Source organism: Larimichthys crocea, chromosome XII, assembly GCF_000972845.2.
Source record: "Larimichthys crocea isolate SSNF chromosome XII, L_crocea_2.0, whole genome shotgun sequence".
In the NCBI taxonomy this organism is placed as follows: Eukaryota; Metazoa; Chordata; class Actinopteri; family Sciaenidae; genus Larimichthys; species Larimichthys crocea.
The window spans coordinates 15,798,020-15,815,100 of record NC_040022.1 but is presented as its reverse complement, the minus strand read 5'-3'; the positions used below and the strand labels follow the sequence as shown (position 1 = coordinate 15,815,100).

The 17,081-nt window shown below is 42.5% G+C and overlaps 2 protein-coding genes across 2 annotated transcripts in view; both read right to left on the bottom strand.

Annotated features, from left to right (window-relative positions):
* LOC104929674 (potassium/sodium hyperpolarization-activated cyclic nucleotide-gated channel 2) overlaps positions 1-5,505 on the bottom strand; it is a 31,718-nt gene extending 26,213 nt beyond the window's left edge. Inside the window, exons 1-2 of the mRNA XM_019262304.2 lie at positions 4,276-5,505; positions 1,241-1,664 (exon numbers count right to left, since the gene is read on the bottom strand). Coding sequence (XP_019117849.1) covers positions 1,241-1,664; positions 4,276-5,459 — 1,608 coding nt within the window. The 5' untranslated portion in view covers positions 5,460-5,505. The remainder of the gene's footprint in view (positions 1-1,240; positions 1,665-4,275) is intronic.
* A 4,280-nt stretch (positions 5,506-9,785) lies between these two features.
* rnf126 (ring finger protein 126) lies at positions 9,786-15,738 on the bottom strand. Its single transcript, XM_010744238.3, has 9 exons — positions 15,540-15,738; positions 13,798-13,856; positions 13,646-13,706; positions 13,319-13,557; positions 12,895-12,963; positions 12,727-12,796; positions 12,528-12,621; positions 11,953-12,068; positions 9,786-10,970 (listed from the first exon to the last, which is right to left on the bottom strand). The coding sequence occupies exons 1-9, from the start codon at positions 15,612-15,614 to the stop codon at positions 10,818-10,820; spliced, it is 936 nt and encodes a 311-aa protein (XP_010742540.2). The 5' UTR covers positions 15,615-15,738; the 3' UTR covers positions 9,786-10,817.
* Between the last annotated feature and the right edge of the window lie 1,343 nt (positions 15,739-17,081).

Below are 17,081 nucleotides of genomic sequence, written 5' to 3'. Positions count from 1 at the left end.
CTGATCTTTATAAATGCCGCTTTAACCTTTATGAGGTTTTTACTGTCAGTTTTTATCAATCAGCACCTGACAAAATAGAGTCATCTTTTTTTCACTGACGATAAATGAGAAAGTGTGCTCTACACAGCCTGCATGATGGAGATGTTCAGCACCACGGACAGCTCTGACAAAGTTACAGGAAGTAATTGTAGCTCAGGGTTCAGATTCTTGGATTTTCAAAATAAACTATGACAGATAATTTGAGACTGGACATTTCTTGCGTCAGCGTCTCATTCTCCATCACATCTCTGCTCTCATTCTCCATGCATGCCAAGTATCACTTCCCATCATGCACCACTATGTGTGTGTGTGAGTGTGTGTGTGCGCGTGTGCATCACATCATATCTTTGGGAATCCAATTATCCAAAGGTCAAGTTAGCAGCCAAGCCCCACTGCGCTGCACACCACTGCAAAATGCCAACACTGGGCTGCCAATACTGGCATAAACGAAAAGTCGAGTGATCTCATGACATGTTTGGACCTCCTGTCTCCCATTTTGCTCGCCTTCATTTATGGAAGGAGTCTGAGGAGAGGCTGGAGCAGCCCCACCCTCCTGCTGACAAAGTGCATGACCTCACAGAGTGAATAAAAGCTGGGGTCAGGAAGGGCAGGACTGGGTCTTTGAGTTCACGAGAATTGAGGAGTCTACCTAGCAACAGCTTCCATTTTCACATCCGAAGTCTGCCATATACCCTCTCCGATCCCTTTAAATGAACAATTACTGACATATATAATCGCAGTCAACAGCCCCCTAGTGCTGCATATTATTATCCTGTACCCCACCTGTTCTTCCTCTGGTGCCTTAATTGATAAACTGTGTTTGCCCTGTTAATAGGCTGCTAGACTTGCCTGATGCCACCTGTGGGACTGCCAGGTCAGACAGGGAGACAGAGGCGTTTGTGTGACAATAACAGTAATTAGAATGCAAAGTTTGTTAAAGCTCACACACCCTGCTGACATTATACATTTCTCACCAGGTGGCAGGTGAGAGCATTAATATTGAGCCTCCAGGCAGAGACGAGCAGGCCGCTCGGAGAAGGCAGAGAGGCAGATTGCGGGTTTGGTCACGAGCCAGCATCAACATATTGGAGGCAAATCAGTGACCTTTTATCACTGACAACATTGGGTGTTTCTTGCTCTATGACTGAGAGTTGTGTGATTAGAGTTAATATATTTACAGTCATGAAATATACACTCTTACCTCTTCCCATTGGTGAATGTAGCGTATTAATCTGGAGAGCCTCAACAGCCTCAGAAGACTTAGGATCTTGGTAAAGCGGACGATCCTCAGGGCCCGAGCAGTCTTGTACACCTCCGAGTCGATCCCTTTCTCCACTATGAGGAATATGTAATCCACTGGGATAGAGGAGATAAAGTCCACAATGAACCAAGTTTTTAGGTACTTCTTCTTAATGGTTTTAGGGTCCAAAATGATGTCTGAATTGTCCTCAATGATGATTCCAGTGCGAAAGTTGAGCACCAGGTCCATGAGGAAGAAGGTGTCGGAGACCACGTTGAAGATGATCCAGGGCGTAGTGGTCTCCTCCTTGAAGAAGGTGATGCCCACGGGGATGATGATCAGGTTGCCCACCATAAACAGCAGCATTGTGAAATCCCAGTAGAACCTAGCAAGCGTGAGAGTGTGTGTGTGTGTAGTCGTGTTGTGTACATGGCGGTGTGTTAACATGGGTACAGGGGAGGGGGGAAAGGGAGGTGGAGGGTGACGGGGTGGGAGACAAAAATAGAGTCAGATAAGAAAAGGGAGTTGCTGTGGAAAGCCGATAGGCACAAGAGACTTCTTAACTCAAGATGGAAAAGTGTAAACGAAGCTACACTTTGCCCGCCTGAACATGCAGGAAGCATGAGAGAGAGAGAGAGAGAGAGAGAGAGAGAGAGAGAGAGAGAGAGAGAGAGAGAGAGAGAGAGAGAGAGAGAGATTTCCAAAATTCATACATGAATAATAAGTCATTAGCAAGTTCTCCATTCATTTTACATTATTATAATGCAACATCTTATGACTGTCTCTGCTCATGGAGTAACAAAAATCATTTAAGAGGCACAGGTGATAAAGATTGTGGTAGGTTTTCTAGTCTATAACTGATGTGCTCCTCAGGCTGGATTTTTAAGGATTAAATGTGTTTCTAAAACTTTCTGTTTACTTACTTACACCATGCTGTAAAAAAAATAAATTAAAAATTAACTATTAAACTACACTGTTGCCCCTAAAGTTGTTTTTAGACACATTCCTCTTTTTATTTCTATTTATAGACATCAGGTTAAGTATCATGGTTTAATTTCCACTGTGATATGTTTGGGAAGAGATTGATCAATAAAGTTTTGAGAAGAGACGCCTTATCTATCAAGAATAAATCACATTGTCACAATCATTTCATGAGAAGAGGTAAAAAATATATTTATTCCAACTTTATGGGCAACAGTGTATAAACTGCAAACTGAACTTGCATATTTGATGAAGGTGACAAAACACAGAAATGACCATAAAACATATGTCATATTTTATTTATAATATATAGGCACATGTTATATAATCCATATAGTATGTTCATAGTGACATTGCTTATGTTCCTAGGTACAAACTATTGTAAAACTCCAATAAGAACTAAGATGAAATCTAAGTAGACTTATTTGGGGGGTGCGAAGGATAAAAAGTAACTGTCAATGTTGAACATAAGTAATATATTTAAACATGTTTAACAGCCATGGACGAACAGAAGTAATTTTCTGTCATGAAGTCATGAAGTGTGTACAAAACAAAAGCATTTTTCTGAAGCTGATAAAGAGGACCCAGGGTCTGCATTTTGAGCTCTTATCCAGTCTCCAGTACACATGGATCTTGCTATTTAACGTCAGTAGTGATGTGACACGTTGGTGAATGGGCCAGACAGAGTAAAAAAAAAAGTAGTGAGGTCTGAACCCGTCAGAGGAGGCTCTGCAGGACAGGTGCAGCGCTGAGTCATTACACTGCGACTTATGCAACAAGCTCCTGACTCCTTCACTCCACGGCAACAGCAATAACCGCACAGATCATAATGTCTGAGGGAAGTTTGTTGCTTCAACTTTGCATTCATTCATTTGCACATAAGAATGACCGGGGGAGAGCTGTAGCTTCACACCGTGTGTCTGTTTGCTTGCTAAAAAAAAAAAAAAAGAAAAGTGGTCAAATTACGTCTCAAAGTGTCTCGGGTCTTCACTGACTCGGCGTTATGTGATACAAATGGGCCAAACGTGAATGAATGAATGAATGAATGAATGAATGAATGAATGAATGAAGGGGAGAGGGTTTGAAGGTAGCGCTCAATGCGAGAGCAGAGACTCCAAATTAGACCGGAGCTGTCCACTCCGTGTGGTGCTGACAGAGAGCGCAAACCTAGTGAATTTATGACCCAAATGCGATTCAGCGACTGGTACATGTCGAAAGAAAAGAGCTATTTCGTCACGAGGAGGGCTTATATGTGTAATATGTGTATGCTGGCTGTCCAGCCTGGATAAACAGAGCGCATCCGTCATTAAAATGCAGGATCCGGGGAGTCGTACAGGCGGATATGTCTCCAGTGAGCATGCTTGAGGTTTTCGCACACTTGGCTCAAGGTGACATTCCATTACTGAGTGCATCGCACACACACACACACACACACACACACACACACACACACACACACACACACACACACACACACACACACACACACAGCCTACATCTTGTCGGCTCTTGTCGCAGAGCTTACACTAACAATACTGAGCAGAAATCATTTTTTTGACAAACGAGGAGTCAGATTGAGCGTCAGAGCGCTGTCCTCTTTGTTAAATGTGAGCGCACTGCAACGAAAAGTCGAGATGTGTGTGTTAGCAGGCCGGGCTTGTTGAGCATCCCAGACATGCTACTGCACATACAGACTGGAATAGGATTTGTTTACAACCTTGAAACGACACACTTTGCTAAAGTCCATTTGCCTGACAACAGGTTGTTTTTTTGGGGGGGGGTGGGTGGGGGGGATTAATGGCAGCACGTTGCAATGCATCGAGTCAAATCTCTGCAGACTGATAAGGGATGAAAAGAAACATCAGCAGCCTGTAGTCGTGAATAATAACCATGCATGTGTTTCCCATGGAGTCACGATGGTTACTCACTACAAAGTGAGTTGTAGATGACAATGAGGACCCCGACGGGCCCCTCATGACTTTCAACGTGCAACCAATGGCAGCCCCAGCTCTTACCTGAAATCGCTGTAAGGGTGGATAATCCAATTTCCAGCTGATTTTACCCTCTCCTGCTCTCTCTCCACTGCTTTTTGACTACCATACATGCGTAAGGAGAATTTGTTAACTCCAGGCTGCAGCATACTACTAAACTGCCGCTGCATGAAGCTGGCTTGGCTGCCCTGAGGCTCCGCATCCTCGGCGGGCACAATTTGCGGTCCATCCTCCGGCTTCTGGAAAGTGACAGAGTTCCTGGGCTGCTGGGTCTGAGTCGGGCCGTGCAGCGAGGACGAGGCTTTCCGGCTTGGCGCGTTAGAGAAGGACACCTTGGAGTCCTTTTTCTCGGGGACGCCGCTGGATACGGGAGTAGTGCCGGGGTTTGCGCTCTCTCCTCCGTGCCCCCCGGTCAGGGACCCGCCTGGTGTGATCGAGCCGTCCATGCTGGCCGTGGTCGAGTTACAGGCTCCTCGCTTGGCGCTCCCTCCGTCCTCGGCCCTCCCCGACCCTCCTGTCTGCTTCTCCTGCTTGGAGATGATTGAGCGCAGGCTCCCGGTGCCCGAGTCCCTCCTGCATTCTCCGTTTTTGTTGCATTTCATGCTGGAAATTGGAGCGACGCTTTTGCAACCATCACCCGCTGTCGCGTTTGAAAGCTCTACCGCGACCGCTGATTCCGACGCCTCCGCCCCAGATGCTCTGTTGGTCTCGCCGCGCTGGGCAGCATCGCCCGGACAGGGTGTCTGGGTCTCGGTAGCTCTGGAGACAGCAGTGGGCCGTGGAGCGGCGGGAGCGTCCTCCGTGTGCGTGTGATAGGGCTCCTTGCTGGAGTTTCTCCTAGAACCCGAGGACGCGGCTCCCCCTCCTGGCGTAAAGTTCTTCATCCTGATACTGCCGCCTCCTCCTCCACCTCCGCCACTGCCGCTCCCCCCGGATCGGCGCAACCGCGGATGCTGGAACTTGCACTCCTCATCTCCGTCCTCCGTCTCGTCCATCACGACGTTGCTGGCCGCACCGGCCTGCTTACCACTCGGTGCGCCGGGAGAACCGGTGTCCAGACAGTTCTGGTTGCTGTTGCGTCTTGTGCATTTGGTCGCTGCAGCCTTGGGAGCACTGATGTGGCTGCATCCACTGCCGCCCACCGCCTGCTTTTTCATTGTGGCAGCAGACACCGGTGAAACCTCATTCCTGTCCATGACATTGAGCATATCAAATTTTGCCTCCAATTACCTTTGGAGAAAACCAATCAGCGATGGAGGCTAGATGAAGAGAATAAAAGGGGAGAGAGGGAGAGAGAAAGGAGAGAGGGACAGAGGGAGGGGTGGACGTGACTTATTTGCAAACTACTGCGCTTTTACTTTCACTAGTCATTGTGTGTCAAAGATGCTCAAGCGTCAAACTGATTAAGCCCTTTGACTGCGTCAAATATCATTAAACTATTAGCGTATGCTGATCCCAGTTCAGCTCAGGATGCTTCCAGCTGAGGCCTCTCAGTCATGACCTAAAGCATGATTCTGATTCAGCAGCTCTTACGCGTTAACAGACGCTTAACATGATGCCAGTGACGGCATATACAAGCATTAAAACTTTAATTACCACGTGTTAATGAAAACTCAAATGATGTCATAGGTTTCAGAAGGTGTTTTCAATGACAACCTCCCTGAATTGATGTCACCCACAGTTGGTGTTTTGCGCGCCCTAGCGGCCACGCAGGGGTGGCATATACAGGGTGCATGACGTGTTTAATATTAATGTGATGACACAAGTGTCAAACTTTGTCAAAGACACGTGATCAGAAACAAAACCAGGTCTACGGTCCATGTCTCTACAAAAAGGTACAACTATTATTGCACATGTCGCCTCAAAGGTCTGTTTGGTGCTTGTAGCTGGGTTCATGCCCTTAGCACCTCTCACAAGGTACAATTTTATGTTTCAGAGCACGCTTTGGAGTCGGGACTTGACAAGAGTACAAATGTTAACCATGGGTACAGATGGGCACAAATGGGTACACTCTGCTACTGTGCATTCCTTATTGCCTTATTTTCTAAAAAGTGTGAGTGTGGAAAAACACTAAAGAAGCACAGAGGAGTCACTGTTTCAACTGCTGACAACCATAAACATTCAGATGCACAGCTCCAGCATAAAAACAGCTGGTTCTACATAAGGCTTTAGACACTAAATGAAAATCACAGCATATACAGTGCCATGAAAAAGTATTTGCCCCTTTCCTGATTTCTTACTTTTTGAAATATTTATCACACTTAAATGTTTAAGATCATCAAACAAATGTTAATATTATACAAAGATAAGCCAAGTAAATATAAAATGAATTTTTTAAATGATGATTTCATTTATTAAGAGAAAAAAAGCTATCCAAACCTACCTGGCTCTGTAAGTAAGTAATTGTCCCCCCTGTCAGTCTGGAAAGAGTTACAGATCCTACAGAGCCATTTCTAAAGCTTTGGGACTCCAGCAAACCATGATGAGAGCCGTCATGAAAAAATTAATACAGCATTTCATAAAAAGAGCATCATACCAACAGTTAAACATAGTGGTGGTAGGGTGATGGTCTGAGGCTGCTCGGCTGCTTCAGGATCTGGACGACTTGCAGTAACTGATGGAACCATGAATTCTTTACCAGAAAATCCTGAAGGAGAACATCCGGCCATCAATTTGGAGTCTAATATTAAAATTTGTTTGATGATCTCAAACATTTAAGTGTGACAAATATGCAAAAAAAAGGCAGGAAGGGGGCGAATACTCATATAATATTAATTTTTCACTGTCCAAAGTGACAATAACAACGTTTCCAGTAGTCAGTGCAACATAGAACAAGATTGTCAGTGGTCAATGTATTTCCATTAGCATCAAGATAGCTTGAACACATATAGAGCATTATCCCTACACTCTGAGGATGTGGGTCATGATAATCGAGTGCTTGGTCACTTGAGAAGAGATAAAGCAGCTAGCCTATTTTCTTTGATCTCCTTTTGGTTATGTCTAATTTTGGTCACATGTGAAGCGTCGCTTGGTTTTTACACACAAACACTCACACAGAGCCCAGTTAACAACAGCAACATAACTGTAATATAACCGGTGCCAGTCGCTGCAGCCCTGCTACATATTTAATTTTCCTGAAAAAGAAAAGAAAAAAATCCACTTTAAGTCAGTCTTGAATCTTATTAATGCAAATTTCTTACCTTTTGACATCAGTGCTGGGAAGTCATCAGCGTCATCTCTCCTCTCCCTCCCCTCTTCTTTCTCTCTCTGTCTCTCAGCCATCCTCCTTCTGCTTCATTAGTCAAAACTACACAGTTGCATCAAGGTTCACTTTAATTTCCTTTCAGGGTGATGCAGCCGTGTGACACCCTCACTTTTTTTTTCTCCAATAAATGACTAAGGTGGTGGAAAGTTGCTAGACTTCTATGTGATTATGTAATCTCATGAATAAGATAAGATAAAATAACTTTAATAAGCCCACACTAGGGAAATTCACTTGTCACAGCAGCTCATATACACAAGGTGGATAAGAAATTACTCATAAATAAGAAATATATAGAAAAAAGTCATGTTGGTGTCTGACAGCTGTTGGAATAATGGACCTATGGCAGCACTCCTTCTTAAAGGGTGGGAGTAGCAGTCTGTTGCTGAAAGAGCTAACGTTATCATACATCATTTCTATCTATACATACATATTTTAAATGATATTCTGACTTCAGCTGCGTGTTATGACTGATAATTGTGTGTACAAAGTCAGTAGCAGGTAAGTTCAGGTGACAAGGTAAGAGAGGTGAGGGGTGTAAGCCGAACATCAACAGCCACTGGAGAATGGGTAAACCTCCACCTGTGACATATCTTATAAAAAAAATATATGATGCTTGGTAGTGCAGCTTTGATGCTTTGCAAAGCACCTCAGGCATTTGTTCATGCTGAATCAAATGAAAGTCTTTATTGCTCTGACAACTTTGTCTTGTTTGAGTTGTGTTTATTAATCAAAATGAAGTGTGTTAAGCTATATAGGAGAAGATTAAGCGATGACCTTTTTGTTGTGGAGCAAAACACACTAAAGATCCTAAACTAGCAAAAACAAAAATAAGAATAAGTCACATAATATTAATCTCTCTTTCCAGTTTTACAACAAATTAAGCAAAATGTATCAACAAGAGTGTCAGTTCTCTAAAGGTCGTGTAAATCAGCCATAAAAACCAACCAGCCAGTTTTTTATATGTGCAGCATTGGCAACTTGAAAACCATTGGGATTATACATTTAATTAGTTTTTTCTCATTTACTTGAATATGAAAACATTAAAGGTCACTGGTTTGGTGACTCAGCCACCACCTGCTTGTGAATTATTGCCACAGATTGATCAGTCTCGCTGGGAATGTCTGACAAATACATCTTTGATGTCAGCTCAATGCAAAGCAGGCCCGCTGACTAGTTTCATGGAGGTAATTTAAGAGTTAAATTTATCTACATTCATTTTGGGGTTTTGTCAGCGCCGTCACTTACAAAGGACAGACTTAAAGTGTCTGGAAAAGGCATTCAGCTTCTTTGGAAGTTTTGTTTTTATTGTTCTCTAAGAGATGTTCAGTGACTTCGATATTGACTCACCAAAAGTGGGATTATCCAGATAAAAGGTGGAACCTGTTGACTGATCCCCACTGAGCTACTTATGTGACTTTTATGACCAATAGACCAATTTCACAGGAGATGTCCTTTATTTCATGTCTTATATTTCATGTTCTATTTCATGTACAGCACTTTGTGTCAGCTGCAGATGTCTTTAAAGGGCTTTATCAATAAAGTTGAGTTGAGTGTCAGCAGGAAAAGCATGTGTACATAATAACATTAATGATTGTTCTATTAGGTCTCTAGTTTAAGTGTCTTTTAAAGGGGTGAATACTCCTGCAAATAAGTATTTTGGGTTTCATTTGTTTAAACATTAGATACGTTTGTAGACTAATCTTGACTTTAAAAGGGTATTTTATCTGTTGATCAGTGTCAAAAAAGCAACTAAAATCTATTTTGATTCAGGGTACCCCTGTAGCACACCAGATAGAAACATACAATACTGAGGCCCTTTACTGCATGTCACGCCTTCTCTCTGCCTCTGTCCTCTGGCAAAGTGCCAACAAATTAATAAATGTTTTTTTAAAAACATCCAGGGTTAATCCTCCTATAGAACTGTAAATAATTTTACATGTATGTGATTAATAAAAAGAAAAGTTTCTAAAAAAAAACAAGAACAACAACAAGAAGCTGATTTGTGATTAGTGATCTATTACTTTACAAGGCTTCTTTTCATTAAACTCTTACTGAAATATTGCAGGATAATTTTCTAAAAACATGGTCCATGATCTATTGACATTAAAGCAAAGTACGCCTCTCGAGACTCGGATGGAGTCTCTCCTCAGCAAGTAAATGGCAAAGCAGTGGCCTTTCTCCTTATTAACTGAGGTTTGATCATCAGTGTTGGGGCATCATTAAATGTGTAAATGTAAACAGTGTCAGTAGGATGAAACTGCACATGATCCTTTGTTTTAGCACTTTATTTTGACTGTACGAAAAATCAGTAAATAAAATAATAAACACTTGTTTTGTGAAACACATTTGGTCAGTTCCATAGAGGTAAGATGATCCCATGCCTTTTTTTTATGTGTTTTTATTTTTCCCTTTACATTGCTCAATTTGTGTTCTGGGCAAGGGTTCAATAAATAAGTAGGTATGTGATATTTTTTTCCCCCTCATGTGAGGAATAAAAACATGTCCACTGTTGAGCTTTGTGGATCTTTACCTTGTCAAGATACACCACGAACACTGGATAAAGCTCTAATAAAAAGAGAATCTAATAAAAGAAAAAAACAAAACAAAAACAAGTCCTAAAAAGATCAATGCAAAATGTGAAAAATCTTTTTTTCAGTAGTTTGCCCAAATTCACATTCTCAACATCAGTGAGAATTTTGTGCAAAAAAAAGAAAAAAAAAAAAGGTGCAAATAAATAAAAATCTGATGCATAAACTCAGTTTACTCTCCACAAGGTTTTAGTTTGATCCTTTAGCTGTACAGCGGCTGACCGTTCAAACTGAATTCTCTATCTACACATCTATGTAACTCTGCACCACCACAGGAAATGTTTTTTATCATTATTATTATTATTTTTAAAAAGAGCATTTTTGTCTTTTAAATATAAAACGTGTCCCAGCCTCATAGCAAAGACGTGTCTCCATCAAAAAGCAGTCCACTCTGGCTCAAACTCTGCTCCCGTTCTGGTTACAACCTCAATTTTATTACTATTTCACAGCCTCTCTGGATCCTTCTTCAACATTGCCCAGTCCCACCTCCACACAATACTCGACGATAGCAGCAGGAGCTGGACCCAGCGTCCATTCAGCACAGGGGGAGGAATGATGACTAACAGTCTGTAACAGATTCTGAGTTCACCTCGACTCATATCGTCCCCTTGATTTGAGACAGACGACTGTCCTGGTCTCAGCTGTGGAGAAGAGGAGCCGTTCGGCGTAGGTTGTGAGGTTTTCAGATGTGAAATGGCGGTGAAGGTGAAAATCTATGAGTTGCTGGCTGCATTCTCATTGCTAGGTGAGCTGGGAGAAGAAGAGGAGGAGGAGGAGGGAGAGAAGTTCATTCCTGATAACCCTGGTGGGTCTGTGGCTGTGTTCTGTCCGCTAAGACTCTTCCTGCACACAGGACACGTGTCGTGCTGCAGGGAAAGGATAAATGAGACATTTGTGAAAACAGTAACAAATTCACAGGACTGGTACATACTTACAACAGCATCGAATTCATCTACAGATGTCACACATACGGCCTAATTGACCCAAACTGAATCATTCAATAAATGCAATTCACCAAAATACAACTGCACTTTGCACTCACTAAATCCAATCACTGAACAGTTGAACAGCAGCCAGACGTCTGAACCACCCACATCAAAAATTAGTTCAATGATTCACATAAGTCTGGTGTCGTGTCCAGTCTGTTGACGGTGTTAGGGAAATTATTAGACCAATCAGAGCCTAGTAGGCTGAATAAAGAATGGGGACGTCACCATCTTATTCATGATAAAAGGCGATAGAAAACTGGCAACAAGTGTGGATGAGATCACAGCTGTTCACACACTCTAATCTGCATTCTTCATTTTATCAGGTAGTTAGTTTAGTTAGCTCCCAGGAATCAAATCTGCGGCTTTGAAGAGTGGTCCTGCTTGACAATCACAACAAATACTATTATTACTACTGTCATCCATTAAAGGTTATATTTATAGTTATCATTGTCTTACTGCTACAACATAAAGCACACCGCCATGAAGGAATGTTCTAGCTGAACAGCAATAAGAAAATACAGCCTGCACCCAAGCTTTAGTGTTTTTTATAGTATCATATTTTAACAAAACCGTTTTTTCATTCCTGGGATGAAACTTAAGAACAGCAGAGTAATGTCTCAAAAATAGAGGCGAGGTATCAGTTTCTTTAGTACAAATGTTCTCTTTTTGCACACTGACACCGTCAATTTCAGCATACTTTACACAAATTGCTGACTGCTGTTCATCTGTGTCATTTTGCAGTGTGTTAGGAAAATCTTCCAATGTTTTAAAAGGAAGTACAGTGGGTTATAATAAATTATGACAGATAAATCTGGCTTTATACAGCTATACCAATCATATCACTGATAGGCATACATACCTGTTCCAGCCATGGTACTATACAGTCGTTATGAAACAAATGATTGCATGGCAGTTGTCTAACACGTTCCTCGACGCTGTAGTCTTCTTTGCACACGGGACACTCCAAACCAGCACCTGCACAAACAGAAAGCGACATACCGACTCGTGTATCTGTGTATTTGTGTGGGAGGCCCGCGGTCACATGCATCAGCTGCACAGAAAACTGTGATCACACCGAATTTGTTTATTTGCGTTAACACATTTTTGTGCAGTGTAAGGTTAAATTCTTCTATTCCGCTAACGACATGATTACAAGCCTTTCATACCATCACATCTGTGAACACAGAATTTCATTAGAAAAACAGAATAAGAAAAATACTGTCGCACTGACTTGTATGCCCATGCAAAGGGTTTGTTTCATATGAGATGTGTGCTGAGAAGGTTTGTTTTAAAGATACGTATGTCTGTATGAAACCAGCACAAAGCACAAGACTAAAAAAAAGTTTTCTGTTCTGTTGTGACAAATAACTGGAACGGGTGACAGACGATGAGTGAGTGACCATAAGTGAAAGTCTGAGGGAGGGACAAACTTACCCACGTGTTCCTCTGTAATGGAGATGGTGGGTAAACTCTTTATCCTTTCTCTGTCTGCAGGAGGAGGACCCGTGTTTTCAAACTGGTTCAATAACTACAAGTGAAAGAGAGAAGAGTCTCATTAACTGGCTGCATGAGAACAATGTAGCTGCCCAATGCGGCTGTAAACCGCTGTCATGTAACAAAATAACACTTATACCTGTGTAATGATTGCATCGAGACCGTTAGCACCCCAGGCGTAGTCCATTGGATTGGAATGTAGCATACCCCTGATAGACAAGAAGGTAGTTAAAGGTTAACACAGAAAACATCATTTTACTTAACGATAAGCAACAAGTAAACACGCATCACAGTTTTTTATACTTACCACGGTCCCATCCCGATATTTGGCATGGCTGTAGGTGCTATGATTCCATTTACAAGCTGCTGGATAATTCTGGAAAAAAAAAACACATCACAAAAACACTTTCAACAAAGATTTGTTGACTCAAACTGAATCAAACTCAGAAATTTGGCTTGTCTTCTTACATAAATTGATGAATAAAGCATAAAATGTATGTGCATAATAATTTTATGGTCACAAATATGTGCTAATACTTAACGCACAGACGGTATCTTCGGTTTGGTATTTATAGGAGTAGCAGATGTTTTTGGTGTCATTTTTTGGGTCTGTTCAATAAGCAAATTTCTACATCATGTCACTGTATTCTAGAACTGGAAATAATATTGTAGAAGTATTTTCTACCACACAGAAACCTCCCACACACAGTCCACTGCTGAAAATGTCTCACCCCTCTAACGTGGGCACTCCTTCATGGCGCGTACCCTGTCGTCGAGGAACGTGTCGACCCCGTGGCTGCCGCGCACTGTATCGTTGTCGTGATGCCATTTCCCGCTCCCTCCGGTTTTCTGTCTCGCGGTTGTCCTCTGTGGGCAGCCGCGTTCGAAGGTCGAAGTTTTCATCAAAGATCCCAAGGGCGAATGGACCGTACCCCGAGGGGAATGTGAATAAATGTTGATGATCCATGTTCTGGTTGAAAAGACAGAGGTAATGTCAAATCGTGGTGCTGGGTGCAAAACGCCTCCCTGGACAAACTCATTTAACAAGTGACACTGACCTCAAAGGATGGGCGGTTCTGATCACTGGTGGAGGACGTGGATGCGGACCCATTTTCGGTACTGCACAAACACAGTGGTAAAGAAAGTGAAACGACTAATACATTTAAACATTAAATCTAATTAATGCGACATTTGAAATAATTCTTTATACCTTCTATCCTCTGGCAGCTCCTCAATGAAGCCAGATTCACAGCGTGGACAGGTGTAGTCCTACAGTGAAAATATAGACGTGAATGTCAGGCATGTTTACGCCGTCACAGTTGTCTGTTCGTTAACTGAACACACTGATTAAGAAGGTTGGCGCTGTGTTGGGGACGACTGCGGTGGAGCTCCTGGAGCTGCTTGTAGAGAGATGGACGCTCTATAAACTTTTCAGCATCTTGGACAAAAAGCTCACACGCTCTACATGATATCCTGATGAAGCAGCAGAACAGATTCAGTCGGAGACTCCTGCAGCTCCACAGTAAGAAGGACTGCTACAGGAAGAGATTCCTGCCCACCGACATAACACTTTATAATGACTCCTCTCTGTGCAGGGAGAGGAGACTCACTCTGCGACAGCTGGTTCTTGTATACGGACATTAATGCATAACTTGCACTGACTAATCACAGACTAAGAATACACGATGCACATTTTCATTTCCACAAAGTTACTGCACAGCGTTTATGTAGATTTTTTTTTTGCATGGATGGAGCTAAATGTCGTTCCTCCCCCCCAGACTTTTTCATTATTTTTATACTGTAGTCACTTTAAACTTATCTACCTCATGTATATACTATTATTATGATATATTGTCATTTAACATTCATTGTAATTGTACAATACGTTTATGATGATTTGTTCTGTACACGTGACATCTATGTCACGTCTGTCCGTCCTGGGAGAGGGATCCCTCCTCTGTGGCTCTTCCTGAGGTTTCTTCCACCTTTTTCTCTGTTAAAATGTTTTTTTGTGGGCAAGTTTTTCCTCACTCGAACCGAGGGTCTAAGGACAGAGGGTGTCACTCCCTGTACAGATTGTAAAGCCCTCAGAGGCAAATGTACCTTGTGACTTTAGGCTATACAAATAAAATCTGATTTGATATTGTATGCCTGTTTTGTGTTTGTAATACAATAATCTAATCTAATGTAATCTAATGTAATCTTATTTATCTATCTATCACTAATGGACACCTGCAAAAATCCCTCATGAGGTGTTTTCTCACATTTAGTCTACCATCACTTTTATAAATGTTCTTGCCAACATAGTAGAAACACCTCTCAGTGTAACCCAACAGCAGCCTCCGTGTATAAATAACACATTGTGACAACTTCCACTGTCACACAAGTAAGCAGCTGACTGTCAGTAAAGTAACTGTTACTGTAACATTCAAGAAGTTTCCCATGAATGGCTTCACAACAGACAGCTGCTGTGGCAAGCGGGCGGCCACAACAGCAATGTGTTGACTAACTGAGGCCGGCTTTGGATGCTGTGAAAGTTAAAGTGTTGTTTATGGTGTTATCACGATAGGTTTAGGGGAAGTACATGTATATGTTTTATATTAAAACCACAGCACACTGGCAGATTGACTATAAAAGAGGTGAGCCTACGCTTTCTCCTGTTAGCTGAGGTTAAACGCCGCCACCACGGGACCTGTCACGCTGTTACACTCAGCTCTGCTATCTATCAAACCGAGCTGTAGCTGAAATTGTCCTAAAAACACATTTGATCACCACCTCTCCAGAGTACACAGAGCTAACTACAGCTCGCTACAGCTAACTAGCGCCGCTAAACAGCAGCAGTGAGTCGACGTGACTGTGTGTGTCCGCCACAAACACAAACACACACAAACACAAACACACGAGCGATTCGATCGTTATTTAAGTAACGTTAGGTGAACATTAGTTTCTTACCGGTAAACGCGGGTTAATCTCTGCTGAACACCGGTGACAAAAAAACCGGCAGGGCCGTGGGGGAGCTTCAGCCATTTCTGAGCGAGAAAACCAGTTCGTACGATCCGGACGGAAAGCAGCGAGGGACAAAACAGCCTGACTTTTGCTACGGGAAAGTCCACGGGCAACACATCACGGTGGAAACGGAAACGTGCTGTTACCATGGTAGCTAGAAACAGTTTGGTCGTTGGTCGCGATACGTCAACGGGTCCGCCATATTGGATAAGGCAGATCTGCCCGTAAACTAATACAAGGAAATGGACTGAACTTCATAAAGCGCCTTTCTACAAAGTGCTTTAAGTTAATGTTTCTTATACACCCATTAACACACACACACTAATATATCTGGGAAACAAACAGGCACCAAAAACAACGTATGTAACTTTTATAGTTATGATTATAAATGTGTACTCCTTATTTAAGCACCAAACCAACATATGTATTTTTCTAATGCTGAGTATTTACATCTACTAATGTGTGTAACACTGTTACTGTGATGATAAATATTGAAATATTTATATTTAACATTTAATCTGTGTCTATAATAACCAGATCCTGAAATGTAGATGTGACATGAGGGTTTTCTGAATAAAGAGCACTAACGTGTACATTACACGTGAACATATATACATACATATAGTACACACACACACACACACACACACTTGCACACACACACACACACGCACACACACACACACACACACACACACATTATTAATCTATATATTATATATATATATATATATATTAGATATTATATATATATATATTTATATTATATATATATATCACATACACATACATATATATAATTAAATTAATAATTTATATTATATTATATTATATTATATTATATTATATTATATTATATTATATTATATTATATACCGGTACACATAGACACAGAGCGGCCACTTGCCGTTCATAGTCTCCGCCACCAGATGGCCCCCGGAAGGGAGTCAAGCGTGGGAGGCGTGGCTTAATGTGGGCGTGGCTCGAACGTTCGAGACACGCCCCGATCTGCGGGCTGCATTCTCCGAAAAGTTTATAAATAGGAGCCAGTTCGCTGATATTTGCCAGCCAGCGAATTTTTGCTGCGCGCTGCGGACTCCGCCGGTGGGAATGCAAGAATTCCCCCGGCGGGGACGCAAGTCGCTGGCTGTAACCTGCCATGTAGCGTCGGCACATAACCGGCCCTGTGCCGACGCTACATCGCCGGTTATTGCGCTGTGCGGACTCCGCCGGTGGGAATGCAAGAATTCCACCGGCGGGGACGCACGTCCCTGGCTGTAACCGGCCATGTAGCGTCGGCACACGGCCGGTTATGTGCAGACGCTACATCGCCGGGTACTGCCAGGTGCGGACGCCGCCGGGGGACTATCCCCGGTGGCATTTTTTTTAACCTAAATGCTAAATCTAAATCTAAATGTGCGCGTTCACCGTCTAGCAAACAAAGAAGCTACCACCTGAGCTTCAGGTACGCCAACGGAAACACGTCTC

Bases quoted from the DNA above. Each gene is read 5' to 3' on its own strand.
- rnf126 (XM_010744238.3), bottom strand. From the start codon at position 15,614: ATGGCTGAAGCTCCCCCACGGCCCTGCCGGTTTTTTTGTCACCGGTGT. The intron at 12,797-12,894 runs GTAAGTATAAAA...CTTGTCTATCAG, and splicing joins AATATCGGGATGGGACCGTG to GGGTATGCTACATTCCAATC. The intron at 10,971-11,952 runs GTATGTATGCCT...CTTTCCCTGCAG, and splicing joins TAGTACCATGGCTGGAACAG to CACGACACGTGTCCTGTGTG.